Source organism: Somniosus microcephalus, chromosome 9, assembly GCF_052327205.1.
Source record: "Somniosus microcephalus isolate GS21.2 chromosome 9, FLI_Smic_1.0, whole genome shotgun sequence".
NCBI classification, from domain to species: domain Eukaryota; kingdom Metazoa; phylum Chordata; class Chondrichthyes; order Squaliformes; family Somniosidae; genus Somniosus; species Somniosus microcephalus.
The window spans coordinates 241,081,192-241,107,848 of NC_140995.1; the positions used below are offsets into that span (position 1 = coordinate 241,081,192).

A 26,657-nucleotide genomic window follows, 5' to 3' on the forward strand; every position below is an offset into this window, starting at 1 on the left:
TAATCTTGTGCGGCATCTTGTCAAATGCCTTTTGGAAGTCTAAATACACTACGTCCACTGGTTCCCCTTTATCCACCCTATACGTTACTTCCTCAAAGAACTCCAGCAAATTTGTCAAACATGACTTCCCCTTCATAAAACCATGCTGACTTTGTCCTATTAAATTATGATTATCCAAATGTCCTGTTACTGTCTCCTTAATAATGGACTCCAAAATTTTACCTACCACAGATGTTAGGCTAACCGGTCTATAGTTTCCAGCCTTCTGTCTACTGCCCTTTTTAAATAAGGGTGTTACATTAGCAGTTTTCCAGTCTGCCGGGACCTTTGCCGAGTCCAGGGAGTTTTGGAAAATTACCACCAATGCATCCACAATCCCTACCGCCACTTCCCTCAAGACCCTAGGCTGTAAGCCATCAGGTCCAGGTGATTTATCTGCCTGGAGTCCCATTATTTTACCGAGTACCACTTCCTTAGTGATTTTGATCGTGTTTAGCTCCCCCCCCCCGCTTTAGCCCGCTGTTTGTCCAGTGTTGGGATATTCTTAGTGTCTTCTACTGTAAAGACTGATGTAAAATATTCAGTGTTTTTGCCATCTCCATATTTCCCACCATTAATTGTGATACTGTTAGGTACATGTTTTCCACCTCAACAAGCAACAACTGGCATCGTTTGGAGAAGGGGATGGGACGGGTTACTTGTATCAGGTCTACCGCAGTGCTACTGGGGACAGAAGTAACGCGAGAAGGTGAACGTATTTCTACAACAGGTGAAAAGATCAGTCCAGGGTCACAGCCTTTAGTCTTAATCTCTAACAGAAGACTCGAGCCATTCATCGTCCAAATTGGTTAAGTATCTTTGTATAATTTAATTAAAAATTATATAAACTGTTACAACCAGGAAAACGTATTAAGTTAAACAAAGCACAGCAATGATTTACAAAAGGAAGCCAATATACATAGAGGTTACTATACTGGACCATGTGTGCTAGGAGACCGGTGTCTATGATCTTTTGGAGTGCCACCATACCAAGCTCATTGCACATTTCATTCCCAAGATAAAAGTTTCTGAAATGACCGAGAAGCCTGTCCAGCGTTTTACATTGCGTAGTGTTGGTGAGCCGGTCTTGCCGCGAATTGGCCGGTTATATGTGACTCTGAGGTATGGGTCATGATGTGGTGACAGGGACACGATCTTTCTCAATGTACACAAAGGGCCTTTGAGTGCAACTTTCTTTCCCCTTATGTTGCCTGCAAACGCATTGTGCCAAGGGAAAGGAATCTTGCCTCCTCAGTCTGAAAAGCCTTTGTTAACGAGTCATCGCTTAGGCGCCAAGGGTTCTAGGTGGGTATGAACAAGGTCCCCTTCACATCAGTTACGTTATTGGAATTGGCCTTTGCTCTCTTCCTTTCTTATCACAACAATTGAGAGAGGGCTTAAATATGCTGGTCTTGTTTTTTTGGATAACGACATGGTGTTAGTTTAAGTAATGTGTCACAGATTTGACCCCAGTGGTTACTGGCAGTGCAGAAAGTCTTTGAGTATTATTGCTGGACCCCAAGTTATAGATTTCCTACAGCCTGACAAGAGGCTTATGCAGCGTGATGGTCTGAACTTCACCAACTAGCCCAACCACTGTCACACGGGAGAGTTCTGTTGGCAGGAGTTTGTGAAGCTGAAGAGTTAGTATTCCTGGATGCTTTTTGGATTACCACAGAATATTGAGATGATGGGGCAGTTGCTCTTCTGTTCCTGCCATTCACATGGAAGACAGACACAAGCCCTGACATCACTAGTGGATTACAATGCTACAATGCAGTGGAATAATCAAATAGATAGTTCACTCAACGATTAATGTGCAGATTTCTATCTTAACATGTAGAGACAAGTTGAGCATTGCAGCTGCTGAGGTTTAAGCTATCTTGTTCCTAGAAGTGGAGGTTTTTAAAATTCATTCATGGGATGTGGGTGTCACTGGCAAGGCCAGCATTTATTGCCCATCCCTAATTGCCTTGAGAAGGTGGTGGTGAGCCACCATCTTGAACCGCTGCAGTCCGTGTGGTGCAGGTACTCCCACAGTGCTGTTAGGGAGGGTGTTCCAGGATTATGACACAGCAACGATGAAGAAACAGTGATATATTTCCAAGTCAGAATGGTGTGTGACTTGACGGGGAACTTGCAGCCGATCGTGTTCCCATGTGCCTGCTGCCCTTGTCCTTCTAGGTGGTAGAGGTTGCGAGTTTGGGAGGTGCTGTTGAAGAAGTTGTTTTATTTAGACATGGTAGATTCTCGAGATCTAGAGTCACTTAAATGGAAGGTGTGAAGCCTGAGTAGGACGGCATTTTTAGATGAAGGGATACCGACTGTTTTCTCCCATTTATCTTGTACCCCGACACGATTTCAAATATTGTACGCGGGGATGTGGATGTAGACGTGCATGTTTGCAAGATTCTTGTCAGTTTCTCATAAGGAGCACTGTGTGTTTTCCCCAGAAACAGCCTAGATAGCATGGAAGGCTCCAATACTGTATCAGTGACTCCAAGGGCTGCAGAGAGATGAGGGGAGAAACAAGACAGTGAAGCCTCAACTAGATCCCATTTAAAAAGATAAATAAACTAGCTAGTATGAAAACTATGGCCTATTGCAGGACTTGGAAAGCAATCTGAATAAGACAAGACCTACATTAAATCTTTTTGGAGAAATATAGGAAATTGAACCTTCTCTAGATCCAAGAGGACAGCCATAGGAGGGGCACCACATTTGAGAAGATGATCAGAAGTGCATGTGCTCTTCTGGGATGTAAGAGACTTGCTTGTTATTAGTCTGGTTTCAGTTGCTAATTGGAGGCCCTGAGAGTGCAATTGTTTTATGTCAAGAGGGCAGAGATTTCAGTCTGTGGAATCTTTCACATGGCCCTCAGGATTCTCCACAAATGTTCTGTGTCTGAGAAATAGTACATCAATTTTCTTGCTGGTTGAAATCAAAGGCTCCAGTTTCTTTATTTCTTCCTTGCTCATACAGGGTGTGTTATATGCAGATGAAGGATAATTTCCTTTTATTCGGTTTTCATTTGAATTTTGGCCCCAAGTAGCTCAGAGCCTACTGGACAGACTCATTCGAGCGTGTGTTTTGAGATCTTCACTCAAGTATATCCTAATTTCTCCTTTGGCCTGGTGTCTATTTTTTGCCTTGCGCCTCTATGAACCAGCTTGGGGTGTTTTTCTCTATTAGAGACACTAATATAAGGCAAGTTGGTTTTTTTTATCTTCTGGAGTCTTTCCTTAAAGTGTAAGCTTTTTGAATGGAGTTTTCTTTTAAAGTTTTTGTGTTAAACTATATACAGTAAGAGAATGTGTGGTATAATCCATTACATAAGATGTCATGCAAAAGCACTAATACAATAATGAGTAAACACATCTTAAGAAAACACTACCAACACAAGTTGACAATTATTTAAGAATATAGGAGAAAAAGACTTACATTTCTATAGCACCTTTCATGACATCAGGACATCCCAAAGCGCTTTACAGCCAATGAAGTACTTTTGAAATGTTGTCACTATTGTAATGTAGGAAACACAGCAGCCAATTTGTGCACAACAATCTCCCACAAACAGCAATGTGATAATGACCAGATAATCTGTTCAGTGATGTTGATTGAGGGATAAATATTGGCCAGGACACTGGGGATAACTCCCCTGCTCTTCTTCGAAGTAGTGTCATAGGATCTTTTACATCCACTTGAGGGGGTAGATGGGGGCTTGGTTTAACATCTCATCCAAAAGACGACACGTCCAACAGTGCAGCATTCCCTCAGTACTGTACTGGGAGTGTCAGTCTAGATTTTGTGCTGAAGGCTCTAGAGAGGGACTTGAACCCACGACCTTCTGACTGGTGGCGAGGGTGCTACCCACTGAGCCATGGCTGACACGGCAAAAGAGCAAATGATAGTCAACAGTTGCAAAAAGGAAAGTAGAAAAAAATATAAAAACAGATTCTCCCTTCTTGGTTTTATCATAAACATGATCAGGTGAAAATAATAACCAGGTATGGAAAGCCCATCCAATAGTGTGTACAAGCAATCCCATCACCTCAAACCAGTATTTACACTGGCCAAAAAGGGCGACAACCCAGACTGACATAAAGATCAGATTTTGTACAGCGGGTTCTGCAAGAATTGCATTGAAAGTTGACCCACCCACGTGGGAGGATCTGCCTTGACCCACCCACGTGGGAGGGTCTGCCTTGACCCACCCACGTGGGAGGGTCTGCCTTGACCCACCCACGTGGGAGGGTCTGCCTTGACCCACCCACGTGGGAGGGTCTGCCTTGACCCACCCACGTGGGAGGGTCTGCCTTGAACCATGGGACTGAGATACATTCCAAGGCTGAGAATAACGTCCTCCTCACCAAATTGGTTCAAGTAAATGGGATGACCATAGTGCAGGACAGCCGAACACATGTAACTAGGCCTGGTCAGGTGCCCATTCTCAATACTTCACTGATGGTGGAGCTGGCCCCCTTCAGAAATGTCTTTCCTACATTCTGCCAGCAAGTGCCCGTGTGCTCAAGTTGTATTAGATTATCAAGCTGGGTATCTTTCGCATTAAAGAGTTGTTTTTGAAAAACTCCTGAATCCCTTGCTGGATAAAGGAGGGAAATCACTCCCTCCTGTACAAGGGAAGTGCTGAAGTACCAACACACAAATAAAACAAAAATAACTAGGATGTGGGTAGAAACAATGGTCGACCTGGTTGAATCAGAATGATTTGGGTGGATGTGGGTCGAAACAATGGTCGACCTGGTTGAATCAGAATGATTTGGGTGGATGTGGGTAGAAACAATGGTCGACCTGGTTGAATCAGAATGATTTGGGTGGATGTGGGTCGAAACAATGGTCGACCTGGTTGAATCAGAATGATTTGGGTGGATGTGGGTAGAAACAATGGTCGACCTGGTTGAATCAGAATGATTTGGGTGGATGTGGGTAGAAACAATGGTCGACCTGGTTGAATCAGAATGATTAGGGTGGATGTGGGTAGAAACAATGGTCGACCTGGTTGAATCAACAACAACAAATTGTAATTAAATAGCATCTTTAATGTAGTAAAACGTCCCAAGGCGCTGCACAGGAGTATTTTAAGACAAAAAATTTGACACCGATCCACGTAAGGATAAATGAGGGCAGGTGACCAAAAGCTTGGTCAGAGGTAGGTTTTAAGGAGCGTCTGAAAGGAGGATAAAGAGGCAGAGAGGTTTAGGGAGGGAATTCGAGCTTAGGGCCTAGGCAACAGAAGGACTTGGTGCGAGTTAGGACACGGGTGTTTTGGATGACCTCAAGTTTACGTAGGTTAGAACGTGGGAGGCCAGCCAGGAGTGCATTGGAATAGTCAAGTCTAGAGGTAACAAAGGCATGGATGAGGGTTTCAGCAGCGGATGAGCTGAGGCGGGGCGTTGACGGGCGATGTTACGGAGGTGGAAATAGGCGGTCTTTATTATGCTTTGGATATGTGGTCGGAAGCTCATTTTAGGGTCAAATATGACACCAAGGTTGCGAACAGTTTGGTTCAGCCTCAGACAGATGTTAGGGAGAGGGAGTAACAACAGAAAATGCTGGAAATACTCAGCAGGCCAGGCAGCATCCGTGGAGAGAGAAACAGAGTTAACGTTTCAGGTCTGGGACCCTTCATCAGAACTGGAAAAAGCTGGAGATGTAACAGATATTAAGCAGGTGCAGAGATTGGGGGGGGGCCGGGTGGGGGTGGTTAGGAGGGGAGGAAGGAATTGATGAACATCCTGTACTTCTGTAAGGCAGGAAAGATAAAATGTTGCAAATGGGAGTGGCAAAAATCATACAGCATGAAAAATGGGGGCAGGGGTTATTATCTGAAATTGTTGAACTCAATGTCGAGTCCGGCAGTCCAATGGAATTGCGGGAAAGATGGGCACGGATTTGGGAGACGACAACACGTTCAAGGACTTAGGAGAGGAAAGGGAGGTTGGAGATGGGGCAATCAGTGCGATTTGGGTGGATGTGTGCTCAACACATAATCGCACCCTGTGATTTGAGTAAAATTACTTGCACTTCAGTAGCACCTCATCATGTTGCCAAAATATTTGAAAGCATTTCACAAAATGAATGGCTTTTGGAGTGCTGTGATCGTTGTTATGGAAGTAAACACTCCACAGCTTAAGAATGTGCAGGCAGAGAGGGAATGGGTGACCGCCAGACAGGAGGACCACCAGGCAGGTAGTGCAGGAGTCACCTGAGTGCATCTTGCTCGCTAACCATTATTCAGTTCTGGATACTGGTGAGGGCGATGGTTCCTCTGGGGAGTGCAGCCAGAGCCAAGTCCACGGCACCATGGCACAGGTGGGGAGGAAGAAGAGCGGAAGAGCAATAGTGGTAGGGGATTAGATAGGGGAATAGACGGGCGTTTCTGCGGCCACAGACGTGACTGCAGGATGGTATGTTGCCTCCCTGGTGGCAGGACATTGAGGGGGGAGAGTGAGCAGCCAGAGGTCGTGCTCCACATCGGTCCCAACGACATATGTAGAAAGAGGGATGAAGTCCTGCAGGCAGATTTTAGGGAGCTAGGAAAGAGATTAAAAAGCAGGGCTTCAAAGGTAGTAATTTCTGGATTACTCCCGGTGCCACGTGCTGGTGAGTACAGAAACTGAAACAGAAATAGAGATAGAGCAGATGAATGCGTGGCTGAAGAAATGGTGCAGGAGGGAGGGCTTTAGATTCCTGAGGCATTGGGACTGTTTCTGGGGGAGGTGGGTCCTGTACAAGCCGGACGGGTTGCACCTCAACAGGACTGGGACTAATATCCTTGCAGTGGGGTTTGCTAGAGCTGTTGGGGAGGTAAACTAGCTTGGCAGGGGGATGGGAACCTGAGAGTGGGTTCAGAAGGAGAGAAGCAAAGCTGGAAATGGAAGGCAGAAAATTAGCGAGTTTGGAAGGCAGAGGAAACAAAGGCTAGAAAATAGATAACAAGGGACCTCAGCAGTGCTTAATGTTATATACTTCAACGCACGGAGTCTAGTGAATAAAGCAGATGAGCTGAGGGCACAGATAGACACGTGGGAGTCTGATATTATAGCCATTACTGAGACATGGCTGAAAGAAGGGCAGGAATGGCAGCTCAACATACCTGGTTACAGGATTTTCAGACGAGATAGAGAGGGATACAAAAAGGAGGGGGTGTCGCAATATTGATTAAAACATCAATTACAGCTGTGAGGAGGGAGGATATCTTAGAAGGATCATCCAATAAGGCCATATGGGTTGAACTAAAAAACAAAAAAGGGCCAATCACACTGCTGAGTGTACTATAGACCCCCAAACAGTCAGAGGGGGATAGAAGAGCAAATATGTAGGCAAATTTCTGAGACGTGCAAAAATAGGGCAGTAATAGTAGGGGATTTCAACTTCCCTAATATTAACTGGGATAAAATTAGTATGAAAGGTATAGAGGGAGCAGAATTCTTAAAATGCATTCAGGAGAACTTATTTAGCCAGTACGTAGCAAGCCCAACAAGAGAGGGGGTGGTTCTGGACCTAGTTTTAGGGAATGAAGCTGGGCAGGTGGAAAGGGCATCACTGGGAGAGCATATTGGTGGTAGTGATCATAATTCAGTTAGATTTAGGGTAGTTATGGAAAAGGACAAGGACAGACCAGGAATAAAAGTTCTCAATTGGGGAAAAGCTAATTTTACTAAGCTGAGATGTGATTTAGCCAAAGTGGACTGGAGACAGAAACTTGAAGGTAAATCAGTGTCAGAGCAGTGGGAGGCATTCAAGGAGGAGATAGCGAGGGTTCAGAACAAGTATGTTCCCTTAAAGAAAAAGGGTGTGACTAACAAATCTAGAGCTCCCTGGATGTCGAGGGGCAAACAGGGTAGGATAAAGAAAAAAAGGGAAGCTTATGACAGATACCGAAGACTCAATACTGCGGAAAGCTTAGAGGTGTATAGAAAGTGCAGGGGTGAAATTAAAAAGGAAATTAGGAAAGCAAAGAGAGGGCATGAAAAAATATTGGCAAGGAAAACCCAAAGATGTTTTATAAATACATTAAGAGCAAGAGGATAACTAAAGTAAGAGTAGGGCCTATTAGGGACTATAAAGATAACCTGACATGGGTATGGTTCTTAATGAATACTTTGCGTCTGTTTTCACAAAAGAGAGGGACGATGCAGACATTGCAATCAGGGAGGAGTGTGAAATATTAGATGAAATAAACATAGCGAAAGAGGAAGTATTGAGGGGTTTAGCATATTTGAAAGTGGATAAATCCCCAGGCCCGGATGAAATGTATCCCAGACTGTTAAGAGAAGTAAAAGATGAAATCGCAGAGGCTCTGACCATCATTTTCCAATCCTCTCTGGTTACAGGTGTGGTGCCAGAGGACTGCTAACATGGTACCGTTGTTTAAAAAGGGAGGAAGGGATAGACCGAGTAATTATAGGCCAGTCAGCCTAACCTCAGTGGTGGAAAAATTATTGGAAAACATTCTGAGGGACAGGATAAATCTTCATTTAAAAAGACACGGATTAATCTGGGACACTCAGCATGGATTTGTCAAGGGAAGGTCGTGTCTAACTAACTTAATTGAATTTTTTGAGGAGGCAACACGGAGGGTCAATGAGGGTAGTGCATTTGATGTAGTCTATATGGATTTTAGCAAGGCTTTTGATAAGGTCCTGCATGGCAAACTGGTCACGAAAGTAAAAGCCCATGGGATCCAAAACAAAGTGGCAAGTTGGATCCAAAATTGGCTCAGAGGCAGGAAACAAAAGGTAACGGTCGAAGGGTGTTTGTGTGACTGGAAGGCTGTTTCCTGTGGGGTTCTGCAGGGCTCAGTACTGGGTCCTCTGCTTTCTGTGGTATATATCAATGATTTGGACTTGAATGTAGGAAGTATGATTAAGAAGTTTGCAGATGATACAAAAATTGTCCGTGTGGTTGATCATGAAGGCGGCAGCTGGTTGCAGACTGCAGGAAGATATCATCGGACTAGTCAGGTGGGCAGAACAGTGGCAAATGGAATTCAATCTGGAGAAGTGTGAGAACATAAGTAAGAGCAGGAGTAGGCCATACGGCCCCTCGAGCCTGCTCCGCCATTCAAATAAGATCATGACTGATCATCGACCTCAACTCCACTTTCCTGCCCGATCTCCATATCCCTTGATTCCCCTAGAGTCCAAAAATCTATCTATCTCAGCCTTGAATATACCCAAAGGCTCAGCATTCACAGCCCTCTGGGGCAGAGAATTCCAAAGATTCACAACCCTGAGTGAAGAAATTCCTCCTCATCTCAGTCTTAAATGGCCTACCCCTTATCCCGAGACTATGCCCCCTAGTTCTACACACTCCAGCCAGGGGAAACAGCCTCTCAGCATCTACCCGGTCACTCCCCTTCAGAATCTTGTATGTTTCAATGAGATCGCGCCTCATTCTTCTAAACTTCAGAGAGTATAGGCCCATTCTACACAATCTCTCATCATAGGACAGCCCTCTCATCCCAGGAATCAATCTAGTGAACCTTTGTTGCACCGCCCTCAAGGCAAGTATATCCTTCCTTAGATAAGGAGACCAAAACTGTACACAGTACTCCAGGTGTGGTCTCACCAAGGCCCTGTACAATTGTAGAAAGACTTCCTTCCTCTTATGCTCGTGTCATTTGCCTTCCTTATTGCTTGCTGTACCTGGATGCTAGCTTTGTGTTTCTTGCACGAGGACACCCAAATCTCTCTGAACACCAACATTTGAAAGTTTCTCACCATTTAAAAAAATATTATGTTTTTCTATTCTTCCTACCAAAGTGAATAACCTCACATTTCCCGACATTATACTCCATCTGCCACCTTACTGCCCACTCACTTAGTCTATCTATATCCCTTTGCAGGCTCTTTGTGTTCTCCTCACAGCTTACTGTCCCACCTAGCATTGTATCATCAGCAAACTTGGATACATTACACTCGGTCCCTTCATCTAGGTCGTCAATATAGATTGTAAATAGCTGAGGCCCCAACACTGATCCTTGCGGCACCCCACTAGTTACAGCCTGCCAACCTGAAAAAGATCTGTTTATCCCTACTCTCTGTTTTCTGTCTGTTAACCAATCCTCTATCCATGCTACTATATTACCCCCAACCCCATGAGCCCTAATCTTGTGTAATAATCTTTTATGTGGCACCTTATCGAATGCCTTTTGGAAATCCAAATTTACTACATCCACTGGTTTACCTTTATCTACCCTGCTAGTTACATCCTCAAAAAAATCTAATTTGTCAAACACCATTTTCCTTTCATAAAACCATGTTGACTCTGCCTAATCATGTTATGATTTTCTAAGTGCCCTGATACCACTTCCTTAACAATGGATTCTAGCATTTTCCTGATGACTGATGTCAGGCTAACTGGCCTGTAGTTCTGTGTTTTTTCTCTCCCTCCTTTCTTGAATAGCGGTGTTACATTTGTGACCTTCCAATCTGTTGGGACCATTTCAGAATCCAGGGAATTTTGGAAGATCAAAACCAATGCATCCACTGTCTCTTCAGCCACCTCTTTTAGAACCCTAGGATGTAGCCCGTCAGGTCCAGGGCATTTGCCGGCTTTTAGTCCCATGAGTTTCTCTAGTACTTTTTCTCTACTTATATTAATTACGTTAAGTTGCTCACCCTCATTAGACCCCTGGTTCCCCACCATTTTTGGTATACTTTGTGTCTTCTGTGAAAACAGATACAAAATATTTGTTTAACGTTTCTGCCATTTCCTTATGCCCCATAATAATTTCTCCTGTCTCAGCCTCTAAGAGACCAATGTTTACTTTTGCTACTCTTTTCCTTTTTACATACATGTAAAAACTCTTGCTATCTGCTTTTATATTTCTTGCTAGTTTTCTCTCATTCTATTTTTTCCCTTTTTATCAATTTTTTGGTCAACCTTTGCTGGTTACTGAAATTCTCTCACTCCTCAGTGTTTTCTGCCCCTTGTTATTCCTTATCCCCACCCATACTGATTCTACTTCCTGATCTTCCGAGCCCAGATCCTTTGCAACATTATAAGCTTCTTCTTTCAATCTAATGCTATCCTTAACTTCTTTAGTTAGCTACGGTTGGATCACTTTTCCCGTGGAGTTTTTGTTTCTCAATGGAATGTATTTTTGTTGAGAATTATGAAATATTTCTTTAAATGCTAGCTACTACTTATCTACCGCCATACCTTTTAATCTATTTTTCCAATCTACTTTAGCCAACTCGCCCCTCATACCTATGTAATTGGCTTTATTTAAGGTTAAGACCCTAGTTTCGGATTTCGGCAAGTCACTCCAAAAAGAATGTAAAATTCTATCCTATTATGATCATTCTACCCCCAGAGGATCTTTTACGATGAGATTGCTAATTAACCCTGTCTCATTACTCAATAAAATAGCCTGTTCCCTGGTTGGTTCCATGACACATTGTTCTAGGAAACTGTCCCGAATGCATTCCATGAACTCTTCCTCCAGACTACCTTTGCCTATTTGATTTGTCCAGTCTATATGAAGGTTAAAGTCCCCCAAGATTATTGCATTACCTTTGTTGCAAGCTCCTACTATTTTTTGATTAATATTCTGTCCAATGGTATTGCTACTGTTAGGGGGGGCCTATATACCACTCCTACCAGTGTTTTCTGCCCCTTGTTATTCCTTATCCCCACCCATACTGATTCTACTTCCTGATCTTCCGAGCCGAGATCCTTTATCAGGGCTACTCCCCCTCCTTTTCCATTCTGCCTGTCTTTTTGAAATGTCAAGTACCCTGGAACAATTAGTTCCCAACCTTGGCCACCTTGCAACCATGTCTCTGTAATGGCTATTAGATCAAACCCATTTATCTCTATTTGTGCCACTAGTTCGTCTATCTTGTTACGAATGCTTCTTGCATTCAGATAAAGAGCCTTTAATTTAATTTTTTTACCATTATTCCCTGCTTGGACCTTATTCTCTGCTGCACTGCTACCATTAAACTCTCTGTCCCTTCCTGTCACACTCTGCTTATTTTTACCCAAATCATTACACTGCTCTATTGCCTTGACCTTTCTATTTAATTTCTAAATTTCCCCTCACCTGACCCCTCCCCCCCTTTTTTTTTTTAAAGTTTACAGCCCTAGTTATTTAATTCGCCAGGACGCTGGTCCCAGCTCGGTTTAAGTGGAGCCCGTCCCAATGGAACAGCTGCCTCTTTCCCCAGTACTGGTGCCAGTGCCCCATGAATTGAAACCCCTTTTTTCCACACCACTCTTTGAGCCACGCATTTAACTCTCTGATCTGCTTGACCCTATGCCAAGCTGTGTGGCGCTCAGGTAGTAATTCAGAGATTATTACCCTTGTGGTTTTGTTTATTAATTTAGACCCTAGCTCCTCAAACTCCCTCAGCAGAACCTCATTCTTAGTTCTATCTATGTTGTTGGTTCCTACATGGACCACGACAACTGGATCCTCCTCCTCCCACTCCAAGTTCTTCTCCAGCCACGAGGAGATATCCTTAACCCTGGCACCAGCCTTCGGGACTCTCTTTCACGGCTGCAGAGAACAGTATCTATCCCATTGACTACACTGTCCCCTACTACTACCACATTCCTTCCTACTCCCCGCACTTGAATGGCCCTCTGTACCACAGTGCCGTGGTCAGTTTGCCCATCCTCCCTGCAGTCCTTTTCCTCATCCATACAGGTAGAAAGTACCTCGTACCTGTTGGAGAAGGTCCAGGGCTGAGGCTCCTCCATCACTACATCCTGGGTCCCCATACCTTCCTGACTCGCAGTCACACCCTCTTGTCCCTCACCACTGACTAACTCTAAAGTTCTACTTAACCTAAAGGGTGTGACTGCCTCCTGGAACAAAGTGTCCAGGTAACTCTCCCCCTCCCTGATGCATCGCAATGTCTGCAGCTCGTACTCCAGCTCAACAATTCTGAGCCAAAGTCCCTCGAGTTGCAGACACTTGCTGCAGATGTGGTTGCTCGGGATCGCGATGCTCTCCAGACTCCCACATGCTGCAGTTACGACACTCCACCTGCCCTGCCATCTTTAACCTTGTTTTATTTATTAATTAATTAGTTAAAGATTTTATTCAATCAGTATTTTAGGTTTATTTTTGGATTATTTTATTTAGTTTAAGTTATTAATTTAATAAGTACTAGCAAGTTACAGTTTCACAGCTCTTAATTTAACCTTCCCTAACTTGAGAGCAAAAAAGAGCTGTAATACACACCAACCAATCACCTACCTGCTCTCCTGTGACTTCACTCTTTGATGTTGTTTTTCCAATTGGAGCCTCGCCGCTGCCGCTGCTTTAATTCAGGTCCGCTCTCGGGTCGCTCTTTATCCTCTCACCGCTGCCTCTGCTTTAATTCAGGTCCACTCTCGGGCCGCTTTTTATCCTCTCGCCGCTGCTTTAATTCAGGTCCGCTCTTGGGCCGCTCTTTATCCTCTCGCCGCTGCTTTAATTCAGCTCTGCTCTCGGGCCGCTCTTTATCCTCTCGCCGCTGCCGCTGCTTTAATTCAGGTCCGCTCTGGGGCCGCTCTTTATCCTCTCGCCGCTGCCGCTGCTTTAATTCAGGTCCGCTCTCGGGCCGCTCTTTATCCTCTCCCCGCTGCTGCTGCTTTAATTCAGGTCCGCTCTCGGGCCGCTCTTTATCCCCTCGCCGCCGCCACTGCTTTAATTCAGGTCCGCTCTCGGGCCGCTCTTTATCCCCTCGCCGCCGCCACTGCTTTAATTCAGCTCCACTCTCGGGCCGCTCTTTATCCTCTCGCCGCCGCCGCTGCTTTAATTCCGCTCCGCTCTCGGGCCGCTCTTTATCCTCTCGCCACCGCCACTGCTTTAATTCAGGTCCGCTCTCAGGCTGCCCTTTATCCTCTCGCCGCTGCCACTGCTTTAATTAGTCTCCACTCTCGGGCCGCTCTTTATCCTCTCGCCGCTACCACTGCTTTAATTCAGCTCCGCTCTCGAGCCGCTCTTTATCCCCTCGCCGCTGCTTTAATTCAGGTCCGCTCTCGGGCCGCTCTTTATCCTCTCGCCGCTGCTTTAATTCAGATCCGCTCTCGGGCTGCTCTTTATCCTCTCGCCGCTGCTTTAATACAGGTCCGCTCTCGGGCGGCTCTTTATCCTCTCGCCGCTGCTTTAATACAGGTCCGCTCTCGTGCTGCTCTTTATCCTCTCGCTGCTCTTTATCCTCTCGCCACTGCTTTAATTCAGCTCCGCTCTCGGGCCGCTCTTTATCCTCTCGCCGCTGCTTTAAATCAGGGCCGCTCTCGGGCCGCTCTTTATCCTCTCGCCGCTGCTTTAATTCAGGTCCGCTCTCGGGCCGCTCTTTATCCTCTCGCCGTTGCTTTAATTCAGGTCCGCTCTTGGGCCGCTCTTTATCCTCTCGCTGCTGCTTTAATTCAGCTCCGCTCTCGGGCCGCTCTTTATCCTCTCGCCGCTGCTTTAATTCAGCTCTGCTCTCGGGCCGCTCTTTATCCCCTCGCCGCTACCACTGCTTTAATTCAGGTCCGCTCTCGGGCCGCTCTTTATCCTCTCGCCGCTACCACTGCTTTAATTCAGGTCCGCTCTCGGGCCGCTCTTTATCCTCTCGCCGCTGCTTTAATTCAGGTCCGCTCTCGGGCTGCTCTTTATCCTCTCGCTGTTGCCGCTGCTTTAATTCAGGTCCGCTCTCGGGCCACTCTTTATCCTCTCGCCGCTGCCGCTACTTTAATTCAGGTCCGCTCTCGGGCCGCTCTTTATCCTCTCGCCGCTACCACTGCTTTAATTAATCTCCACTCTCGGGCCGCTCTTTATCCTCTCGCCGCTGCTTTAATTCAGGTCCGCTCTCGGGCCGCTCTTTATCCTCTCGCCGCTGCCGCTGCTTTAATTCAGCTCCGCTCTCGGGTCGCTCTTTATCCTCTCGCCGCTGCTTTAATTCAGCTCCACTCTCGGGCCACTCTTTATCCTCTCGCCGCTGCTTTAATTCAGCTCCGCTCTCGGGCCGCTCTTTATCCTCTCGCCGCTGCTGCTGCTTTAATTCAGCTCCACTCTCGGGCTGCTCTTTATCCTCTCGCCGCTGCTTTAATACAGGTCCGCTCTCGTGCTGCTCTTTATCCTCTCGCCACTGCTTTAATTCACCTCCGCTCTCGGGCCGCTCTTTATCCTCTCGCGGCTGCCGCTGCTTTAATTCAGCTCCGCTCTCGGGCCACTCTTTATCCTCTCGCGGCTGCCGCTGCTTTAATTCAGCTCCGCTCTCGGGTCATTCTTTATCCTCTCGCCACTGCTTTAATTCAGGTCCGCTCTCGGGCCACTCTTTATCCTCTTGCCGCTGCTTTAATTCAGGTCCGCTCTCGGGCCGCTCTTTATCCTCTCGCCGCTGCCGCTGCTTTAATTCAGCTCCACTCTCGGGCCGCTCTTTATCCTCTCGCCGCTGCTTTAATTCAGCTCTGCTCTCGGGCCGCTCTTTATCCTCTCGCCGCTGCTTTAATTCAGCTCTGCTCTCGGGCCGCTCTTTATCCTCTCGCCGCTGCTTTAATTCAGGTCCGCTCTCGGGCCGCTCTTTATCCTCTTGCCGCTACCACTGCTTTAATTCAGGTCCACTCTCGGGCCGCTCTTTATCCTCTCGCCGCTACCACTGCTTTAATTCAGCTCCGCTCTCGGGCTGCTCTTTATCCTCTCGCCGCTGCTTTAATTCAGCTCCACTCTCGGGCCGCTCTTTATCCTCTCGCCGCTGCTGCTGCTTTAATTCAGCTCCGCTCTCGGGCCGCTCTTTATCCTCTCGCCGCTGCTGCTGCTTTAATTCAGCTCCACTCTCGGGCCGCTCTTTATCCTCTCGCCGCTGCTGCTGCTTTAATTCAGCTCCACTCTCGGGCCGCTCTTTATCCTCTCGCCGCTGCTGCTGCTTTAATTCAGATCCGCTCTCGGGCTGCACTTTATCCTCTCGCCGCTGCTTTAATACAGGTCCGCTCTCGTGCTGCTCTTTATCCTCTCGCTGCTCTTTATCCTCTCGCCACTGCTTTAATTCACCTCCGCTCTCGGGCCGCTCTTTATCCTCTCGCGGCTGCCGCTGCTTTAATTCAGCTCCGCTCTCGGGTCATTCTTTATCCTCTCGCCGCTGCTTTAATTCAGGTCCGCTCTCGGGCCGCTCTTTATCCTCTCGCCGCTGCTTTAATTCAGGTCCGCTCTCGGGCCGCTCTTTATCCTCTCGCCGCTGCCGCTGCTTTAATTCAGCTCCACTCTCGGGCCGCTCTTTATCCTCTCGCCGCTGCTTTAATTCAGCTCCGCTCTCGGGCCGCTCTTTATCCTCTCGCCGCTGCTGCTGCTTTAATTCAGCTCCACTCTCGGGCCGCTCTTTATCCTCTCGCCGCTGCTTTAATTCAGCTCCGCTCTCGGGCCGCTCTTTATCCTCTCGCCGCTGCTTTAATTCAGCTCCAGTCTCGGGCTGCTCTTTATCCTCTCGCCGCTGCTTTAATACAGGTCCGCTCTCGTGCTGCTCTTTATCCTCTCGCCACTGCTTTAATTCACCTCCGCTCTCGGGCCGCTCTTTATCCTCTCGCGGCTGCCGCTGCTTTAATTCAGCTCCGCTCTCGGGTCATTCTTTATCCTCTCGCCACTGCTTTAATTCAGGTCCGCTCTCGGGCCGCTCTTTATCCTCTTGCCGCTGCCGCTGCTTTAATTCAGGTCCGCTCTCGGGCCGCTCTTTATCCTCTCGCCGCTACCACTGCTTTAATTCAGGTCCGCTCTCGGGCCGCTCTTTATCCTCTCGCCGCTGCTTTAATTCAGCTCCGCTCTCGGGCTGCTCTTTATCCTCTCGCCGCTGCTTTAATTCAGCTCCACTCTCGGGCTGCTCTTTATCCTCTCGCTGTTGCCGCTGCTTTAATTCAGGTCCGCTCTCGGGTCGCTCTTTATCCTCTCGCCGCTGCCGCTACTTTAATTCAGGTCCGCTCTCGGGCCGCCCTTTATCCTCTCACCGCTGCTTTAATTCAGGTCCGCTCTCGGGCCGCCCTTTATCCTCTCACCGCTGCTTTAATTCAGGTCCGCTCTCGGGCCGCCCTTTATCCTCTCACCGCTGCTTTAATTCAGGTCCGCTCTCGGGCCACTCTTTATCCTCTCGCCGCTGCCGCTACTTTAATTCAGGTCCGCTCTCGGGCCGCCCTTTATCCTCTCACCGCTGCTTTAATTCAGGTCCGCTCTCGGGCCGCCCTTTATCCTCTCACCGCTGCTTTAATTCAGGTCCGCTCTCGGGCCGCCCTTTATCCTCTCACCGCTGCTTTAATTCAGGTCCGCTCTCGGGCCACTCTTTATCCTCTCGCCGTTGCTGCTGCTTTAATTCAGGTCCGCTCTCGGGCGGCTCTTTATCCTCTCACCGCTGCTTTAATTCAGCTCCACTCTCGGGCCGCTCTTCATCCTCTCACCACTGCTTTAATTCAGGTCCGCTCTCGGGCCGCTCTTTATCCCCTCGCCGTTGCCGCTGCTTTAATTCAGCTCCACTCTCGGGCCGCTCTTTATCCTCTCGCCGTTGCCGCTGCTTTAATTCAGCTCCGCTCTCGGGCCGCTCTTTATCCCCTCGCCGTTGCCGCTGCTTTAATTCAGCTCCACTCTCGGGCCGCTCTTTATCCTCTCGCCGTTGCCGCTGCTTTAATTCAGGTCCAATCTCGGGCCGCTCTTTATCCTCTCGCCGTTGCCGCTGCTTTAATTCAGGTCCAATCTCGGGCCGCTCTTTATCCTCTCGCCGCTGCTTTAATTCAGCTCCACTCTCGGGCCGCTCTTTATCCTCTCGCCGTTGCCGCTGCTTTAATTCAGGTCCAATCTCGGGTCGCTCTTTAACCTCTCACCGCTGCTTTAATTCAGCTCCACTCTCGGGCCGCTCTTTATCCTCTCGCCGTTGCCACTGCTTTAATTCAGGTCCAATCTCGGGCCGCTCTTTGTCCTCTCGCCGCTGCTTTAATTCAGCTCCACTCTCGGGCCGCTCTTTATCCTCTCGCCGCTGCCGCTGCTTTAATTCAGGTCCGCTCTCGGGCTGCTCTTTAACCTCTCGCCGCTGCCGCTGCTTTAATTCAGGTCCGCTCTCGGGCCGCTCTTTATCTTCTCGCCACTGCTTTAATTCAGATGAATGCGTGGCTAAAGAGTTGGTGCAGGAGGGAGGGCTTTAGTTTCCTGGAGCACTGGGCCTGCTTCTGGGGAAGGTGGGACTTGTACAAGTCGGACGGGTTGCACCTGAACCAGAGCGGTACAAATATCCTTGCGGGGAGGTCTGCTAGCACTGTTCGGGGGGGTTTAAACTAAAATGGCAGGGGGTTGGGAACCTGAGCAAGGAGACAGAGGAAAGGAAAACAGGGATAAAAGCAAAAGATAGGAAGCAGAAAAAGAAAAGTGGCAGTCAGAGAAATCAACGGTTTAAATCAAACGTGGCCACAGTAAATAATAATTCTAATAGGTGTAAGAGCATTAAAAAAACAAGCCTGAAGGCTTTGGCCTTGAAATTCGGTTGTTTGCGCCAGCGGTTAGCGCCTAAAGAGACCGAGAATTGGGGCGTTACCCAATGTTGGGGCAGGCGCAATGAAGATAGCGACAACTCCCATATTGACTATACATTTAACACCTGCGCTAAGTGTTTGCGCGCGCCCGCGAGCGCAAGCAGATCATGACGTCACTTCAGTGTGCAATGCCTTTTAGGGGCGCCTGAGCGGATATTGGGTGGCGCCCGGAGCCTTTACGCCTAGCGCTATTAGTGACAGTTCGAAGGAGCGTTAGCAGGCCCTTCTCGGAGTCGGGGGGCGCTATTTAAAGGGGACAGCTCTAGTATAGAAGCTTCAGCCACTTGGCCTGTTCATTGCGATCGTTGGTGGAGAGAGTTGGTGAGCTACTGTGGAGCACAGTTTTTGGAATTTAGCATTACAGTACTTGGGACCTTCAAACCTGTCCGGAGCAGTTGGAGCACTAGACCTAACAGCCTTTTGACCAACTGGCATCGGAATGGGAGATGCTTTGGAGGGCGACCGCCTCATGGCCGAACACTAGGGGCAGAGACGGCGGGAGAGAGGGCCGGGATTGGCCAGAAGGAGGAGGGGCAATGGAGGTCGGCCAATCCGAGGGTATGCTGCGAGGGTCTTTAGGCAGCAGGTGTCATACCTTGACATGTCGGAGGAGCAGTGTGTGCGAAGGCACCGAATCGGGAGGGACGTTGTTACTGAGCTGTGCCACCTGTTTGCTGAGGATCTGCAGCCGCGTCTACGGTGCAGGACCTCTCTGTCGGTGGCCGTTAAACTGACTGTTGCCCTCAATTTTTATGGCAACGGATCCTTTCAGTCAGCCATTGGGGACATTGCGAATATCTCTCAGGTTGCAGTCCACTGTTGCATCCAGCAAGTTACAGCTGCCCTTTATAGGCGAAGGCGTCAATTCATCACCTTCCCTCTGACCCTGGAGAAGCAGACGGAGCACGCGCAGGGCTTCGCTGCTATTGCGGACTTCCCCATGGTGCAGGGGGCGATTAACTGTACACACATGGCTTTGAGGGCGCCATTCCAGAATCCTGAGGACTTCCGCAGCCGCAAGGGCTTCCACTCCCTCAACGTGCAGCTGGTCTGTGACCGCCGCCAAATCCTCATGGCAGTCAACGCCCAATTCCCAGGGAGCAGCCACGATGCCTTTATCCTGCGGTAGACCTCAGTTTGTTACCTTTTTGAGGGGCCGGCTTGACCACGAGGCTGGTTTATTGGGGACAAGGGCTATCCTCACTGCCCATGGCTGATCACACCACTCCGGGTGTCCGCCACCCCAGCAGAAGAGCTGTTCAACAGCAGCCATCAGGCGACCAGGAACATTGTAGAGCACACTATTGGTATGCTCAAAAAGTGTTTCCGATGTCTTGACCATTCGGGGGGGAGCCCTGCAGTACTCGCCGGAGCAAGTGGGTCACATCGTCGTCGTCTGCTGCATGCTCCACAACTTGGCGATTCGACGCACCCAGCCAATTCCAGCTGTCCCTCAACGACCAGCAGAGCAGGCGGTCGAGGAGGAGGAGGAAGAGGAACATGGAAGGGCTCCTGAAAGTGGAAGGGCCATCCGTCAGGGGTTCATGAGGACTCGTTTCGAGGCCCCTCTGGCGGAATGATGAGTGTCTTTACTCCTGCGCACTTTGGATGTTTGAAAGCCTCTGAAGGCCAGCATCACTGTAATTAGTCACGTGCACCGTAGCACATTAAAACTTCTCTTTATTGTCACAAAAGTCTTTCATTACAGCAAAACAACGTCATGTCAACAGAAACCATAACTAACAAAATAACAGTTAACTCTTCGGCAAAGCCGCAAAACTAAACAAACCATTTCCAACAATTACAACAGGTGAGGGTGTCCTTGAATTTGGCCAAGGAAACGTCTCAGCACATCCCTCCACTGCTGGCCCCTTGATGGAGAACGACTTCTCTTTCGCGGACGGCCCCTTCCCTCCCTGCTGCTCCTACGTAATTGAACCCCAGTGGCGGGGTGAAGGCTGGGGGACGCCTGCTGACTGTGTGGACGCGCAGAAGCCCCTGAGGGACGGCCTGGCCGACCTCTGGGCTTGGAGGGTGCGGACGCAGGATGCTTGATCTGAGCATGGCTGGAAGCAGTGTTCCCTGCAGGTGGTGGCAGCTGCACTGCAGACGTACCAGCGCTGGCATGTGCAATGGTCACCTGCCGAGAGAGGACACCTGCACCATGGTCGGACGACACACTGGCTCTCTGATGGAACCGGCTCGGCTCATCTGCCACAATCGCATGCTCCACTGATTCCTGGCCTTGTATGGGACTGGAAGGGCCCGGGGTGATCCTAGCTGATGCAGATAGGGTGGCTGCAATGAGAGTTCGCGTTGCCTCAATCTGGGTGTGGACGCGGCCGGCAAGTGACTGCGTGGCAGCAGTGAGGACCTGTGAGCCAGGTGCCAGTGCTTCGGAGAAGCCCTGGACAGTTCTTTCCATTGCTTCGGACAAGGCCGGTGCCGACCGCTCCACTGCCTCGGACAAGCCCTGGACAGACCTTTCCAGGGATTGTCCGAAGCCCTGAACAGTCCTTTCCATAGCGGCCTCAAAGCCCTGGACAGTCCTCTCCATTGTTGGCCCGAAGCCCTGGACAGTCCTCTCCATTGTTGCCCCGAAGCCCTCGAGAGTCCTCTCCATTGTTGGCCCGAGGCCCTGGACAGTCCTCTCCATTGTTGCCCCGAAGCCCTGGAGAGTCCTGTCCATTGTTGCCCTGAAGCCCTGGAGAGTCCTGTCCATTGTTGCCCCGAAGTCCAACACACTCTTTGCCAGTGTATCTATTGACGGAGGCATCCTCCCCACTGCAGCCATCAGCTCAGTGTGCCTGAGCCGGGCCTGGGTGCTCATTTCAGCCAGGCGATGCACCTCCTCTGCACTCTGTGCAGCAGTCATCACTACCTGCCTTGCCCTCTGGGGAGACGGTGGCCGAACTTGCCTACCCGCCTTGCGTTGCTGCATGCCGCTTGTTCCAGCAACTGGCTGATCCTCAGAGCCACCCCCCTCCCCTCCAGGGAACTACTATCCCCAGTCTGTAGATGTGTATGCTCCCCTGAGATTGGAACGGATGGTCCGGCTTCCTCCTGATCCTCGCCTCCGGAGGCCTGGCACTGGCAGCTTCAGGGCGTTGAGTCCGAGTTGGTGATGCATCATCTGAAAGCAGGGAGGTGGAAGAGTGGCTTTAGCAAAAGGACAGGTTGGCGGAAAGGCATGCCAGATTGCGGCAAGGCTCTGACATGGCTGCACACTGAGGAAGCATGCTGGCGGGGGGACCAAGTGGAAGGAAACAGCTGAAAAAGGAAAAAGCCTTACCCTCGCTGTCGGAAATGGGGTCGGCAGCTGCAGTGGTAACAGGACCAGACAGACGTCCTCCAAGAATCTGGTGCACTCTCTCGAGATCCGTCAGAGTGATGACTTGTGGAGGCCCGCCACCGGTTCGAGTCTGCTCCTTTCGCCTCGCCGCCAGCTCGGACTGCAGGGGAAAGAAGGGGAAGTTCTGTAACATGATGCCTTGAGAGATCATCTCATGCCCCCCATGGTGCAAGAGCCCTTACATGATGCCTTGAGAGATCATCTCATGCCCCCCATGGTGCAAGAGCCCTTACACGAGGCCTTGAGAGATCATCTCATGCCCCCCATGGTGCAAGAGCCCTTACATGAGGCCTTGAGAGATCATCGCATGCCCCCCATGGTGCAAGAGCCCTTACACGAGGCCTTGAGAGATCATCGCATGCCCCCCATGGTGCAAGAGCCCTTACATGAGGCCTTGAGAGATCATCTCATGCCCCCCATGGTGCAAGGGCCCTTCCATGTGGCCTTGAGTGAAATGTCCATGTGTGTGCCCAGAAAGGGCCATGGGTGCTTGCTGACAAATGGCCATTGGGGCATCATGGCAACAGGGTTCTCGAAGTCAGGTGCAGATGGAGGGAATCAGAAGTTTGCATAACCAACACTCACCCTAACGACCCGAGTGAGGTCGTTGAATTTCTTCCTGCACTGAACAGGGGTCCTGGTCGCCATTCTGCTGGAGTTGACCCTCAGAGAAACCTCCCTCCAAGATCGCCGGTAAGCCTTTTGATTCGGCCTCTTGCCATTGTCAGGATACAGAACATCTCGACGGCGCTCAACTGCAGACACCAAATGGTCCAGAGCCTCAGTGCTGAAGCGCTCTGCTCTCTGTCTCACCTTCTCCATCCTGAACAAGTTTCCTGCGCCAGAGAAGGGCACGCGCCGATTCTGAGGCCTACAGGGCGTTGAGTGTGGCAGCTCAGGCTGACTGATCCACCCCTTTAAGAGCCGGCCGGCGCCTGGAAGTCTCGTGGTTTCCGGTAATTGAGATCACCTGTGCTGCGCCCGTCCGCGCCGATATTGGGTAGCGCCTGAACTTTTGCGCCTTAGGAGCCCCGTGCAATGTCTGAGTTCGCGCCTCAATCCCCTTTGGGGGCGATGCAACCCAATATCTCGCCAGGCAGCGATAAGTTTCGTCTGGCGATAAACTTTGCGCAGCGCCAGTTCTAACGCCTCAAGCGGGTCTATACCCAATTTCTAGGCCTTTATGCGTTAATGCGAGGAGCATTTGTAATAAGGTGGATGAATTGGCTGCGCAAATAGAGGTAAACGAGTATGATTTGGTTGGGATTACGGAAACCTGGCTCAAGGATGGCCAAGACTGGGAACTCAACATCCAGGGGTATTCGATATTCAGGAAAGATAGGCAAAAAGGAAAGGGAGGTGGGGTAGCATTATTGGTTAAAGAAGGGATTAATACAATTGTAATGAAGGATATTAGCTCTGATGAGGTGAAATCTGTATGGGTAGAATTGAGAAATACTAAGGGGAAAAAAACATTAGTGGGAGTGGTATATAGACCTTCAAACAGTAATGCAGAGGTTGGGGATGGCATTAAAAGGGAAATTAAAGAAGCGTGCAATAAGGGCACAGCAGTCATCATGGGTGACTTTAATCTACATATAGATTGGGCCAACCAAATTAGTAACAATACTGTGGAGGAGCAATTCCTGGAGTGTTTACAGGATGGTTTCCTGGACCAATATGTCGAGGAACCAACCAGAGATCAGGCCATCTTAGACTGGGTATTATGTAACGAGAAAGGATTAATTAGCAATCTTGTTGTACGAGGCCCCTTGGGTTGGAGCGATCATAATATGATCGAATTCTTCATTAAGATGGAGAATGAAGTAGTTGACTCAGAGACTAGGGTCCTGAATTTAAATAAAGGAAACTACGATGGTCTGAGGAGCGAGTTGGGTAGGATTGATTGGGGAATGGCACTCAAAGGGTTGACGGTGGATAGGCAATGGCAAACATTCAAAGACCAAATGGATGAGCTACAGAATTTGTTCATCCCAGTTTGGTACAAAAATAAAACAAAAAAGGTGACTCAACCGTGGCTAACAAGGGAAATTAGGGATAGCATAAGATCCAAGGAGAGGAAAATATAAATCGGCAAGAAAAAGCAATAACCCTGAGGATTGGGAGCAGTTTTGGAGTCAACAAAGGAGGACAAAGGGATTAATTAAGAAAGGGAAAATAGAATATGAGAGTAAGCTAGCAGGGAACATAAAAACTGACTAAAAGCTTTTATAGATATGTGAAGAGAAAAAGATTGGTGAAGTCAAGCGTAGGTCCCTTACAGTCAGAATCAGGGGAATTTAAAATGGGAAACAAGGAAATGGCAGACCAACTAAATACATACTTTGGTTCTGTCTTCACAAAGGAGGACACAAATAACCTCCCAGAGATGCCGGGGAACATAGGGTCTGATGAAAGGGAGGAACTGAAAGAAATCAGTATTTGTAGGGAAATGGTGTTAGGAAAATTGATGGGACTGAAGGCCAATAAATCCCCAGGGCCTGATGGTCTACATCCCAAGGTACTTAAGGAAGTGGCCCTAGAGATAGTAGATGCATTGCTGGTCATCTTCCAGAACTCGATAGACTCTGAAACAGTACCCATGGATTGGAGGGTAGCTAATGTTACCCCACTATTCAAAAAAGGTGGTAGAGAAAAAGCAGGGAATTATAGACCGGTAAGCCTGACATCGGTAGTGGGGAAAATGCAAGAGTCTATTATAAAAGATGTAATAGCAGAGCACTTGGAAAGCAGTGACAGGATTGGACAAAGTCAACATGGATTTACAAAAGGTAAATCATGCTTGACTAATCCACTGGAATTTTTTGAGGATGTAACTGGCAAAATAGATAAGGGAGAACCAGTGGATGTGGTGTATTTGGACTTTCAGAAGGCTTTCGATAAGGTCCCGCATAAGAGATTAGCGTGCAAAATTAAGGCACATGGGATTGGGGGCAAGGTATTGACTGGGATAGAGAACTGGTTGGCGGACAGAAAACAAAGAGTTGGAATAAACGGGTCGTTTTCCGAGTGGCAGGCAGTGACTAGTGGGGTACCGCAAGGATCGGTCCTAAGACCCCAGCTGTTCACAATATATATTAATGATCTGGACGAGGGAATTGGATGTAATATCTCCAAATTTGCAGACGACACAAAGCTGGGTGGGAGGGTAAGCTGTGAGGAGGATGTCGTGAAACTCCAGTACGATTTGGACAGGTTGGGTGATTGGGCAGAAACATGGCAAATGCACTATAATGTGGATAAATGTGAGGTTATCCACTCTGGTGGCAAAAACAGGAAGGCAGATTGTTATTTGAATGGCAATAGATTGGGAGAAGGGGAAGTGCAAAGAGACCTGGGTGTTATTGTGCACCAGTCGCTGAAGGTAAGCATGCAGGTGCAGCAGGCGGTTAAGGCGGCAAATGGTATGTTGGCCTTCGTAGCAAGAGGGTTCGAGTACAAGAACAAGGATGTCTTGCTACAGTTGTACAGGGCCTTGGTGAGACCGCACCTTGAGTATTGTGTGCAGTTTTGGTCACCTTACCTGAGGAAGGACGTTCTTGCCATGGAGGGAGTGCAGCGAAGATTCACCAGGCTGATACCTGGGATGGCAGGAATGACGTATGAGAAGAGATTGTGTCGATTGGGCTTATACTCACTGGAGTTTAGAAGATTGAGAGGGGATCTCATCGAAACCTATAAAATTCTGTCAGGCCTGGACAGACTAGATGCAGGAAGGATGTTTCTGATGGCCGGGGAGTCCAGAACCAGGGGTCATAGTCTAAGGATAAGGGGTAAGCCATTTAGGACTGAAATGAGGAGGAATTTCTTCACCCAGAGAGTGGTGAACCTGTGGAATTCTCTGCCACAGAGGGCAGTGGAGGCCAGTTCATTAAATATATTCAAGAAAGAGTTGGATATATTTCTTGAGGCTAAAGGGATCAAGGGATATGGGGAGAAGGCAGGGACAGGGTACTGAAATTGGATGATCAGCCATGATCTCATTGAATGGCGGAGCAGGCTCGAAGGGCCGAATGGCCTACTCCTGCTCCTATCTTCTATGTTTTCTATGTTATGTCCGCTCTTTGTCCTCTCGCCATTGCCGCTGCTTTAATTCAGGTCCGCTATCGGGCCGCTCTTTATCCTCTCGCCGCTGCTTTAATTCAGGTCCGCTCTCGGGCCGCTCTTTATCCTCTCGCCGCTGCTTTAATTCAGGTCCGCTCTCGGGCTGCTCTTTATCCTCTCGCCGCTGCTTTAATTCAGGTCTGCTCTCGGGCCGCTCTTTATCCTCTCGCTGCTGCTTTAATTCAGGTCCGCTCTCGGGCCGCTCTTTATCCCCTCGCCGCAGCTTTAATTCAGCTCCGCTCTCGGGCCGCTCTTTATCCTCTCGCCGTTGCCACTGCTTTAATTCAGGTCCGCTCTCGGGCCGCTCTTTATCCTCTCGCCGCTGCTTTAATTCAGGTCCGCTCTCGGGCCGCTCTTTATCCCCTCGCCGCTGCCACTGCTTTAATTCAGCTACGCTCTCGGGTCGCTCTTTATCCTCTCGCCGCTTTCATTCAGGTCTGCTCTCGGGCCGCTCTTTACCCTCTCGCCGCTGCTTTAATTCAGATCCGCTCTCGGGTCGCTCTTTATCCTCTCGCCGCTGCTTTAATTCAGGTCCGCTCTCGGGCCGCTCTTTACCCTCTCGCCGCTGCTTTAATTCAGATCCGCTCTCGGGTCGCTCTTTATCCTCTCGCCGCTGCTTTAATTCAGGTCC

General features: G+C 48.9%; 1 protein-coding gene across 5 annotated transcripts; it reads right to left on the minus strand.

Moving 5' to 3' along the window:
- Nucleotides 1-848: 848 nt before the first annotated feature.
- LOC147113161 (uncharacterized) lies at nt 849-25,819 on the minus strand. 5 transcript variants are annotated; one of them, XM_085998059.1, is made up of 3 exons: nt 21,842-25,819; nt 10,686-21,682; nt 849-3,558 (listed from the first exon to the last, which is right to left on the minus strand). In XM_085998059.1, exon 2 carries the CDS (start codon nt 21,488-21,490, stop codon nt 20,351-20,353), a length of 1,140 nt encoding a protein of 379 aa, XP_085854185.1. In that variant the 5' UTR covers nt 21,491-21,682; nt 21,842-25,819; the 3' UTR covers nt 849-3,558; nt 10,686-20,350. The 5 variants fall into 5 exon arrangements, with proteins under 5 accessions (XP_085854185.1, XP_085854187.1, XP_085854184.1 ...); XM_085998061.1 differs by having other exon boundaries at nt 849-2,251; nt 10,686-10,734; nt 13,277-25,819; XM_085998058.1 differs by having other exon boundaries at nt 10,686-10,734; nt 13,277-25,819.
- Nucleotides 25,820-26,657: the final 838 nt, after the last annotated feature.

Coding starts and splice junctions, on each gene's coding strand:
- LOC147113161 (XM_085998059.1), bottom strand. CDS start 21,490: ATGCAGCAACGCAAGGCGGGTAGGCAAGTTCGGCCACCGTCTCCCCAG.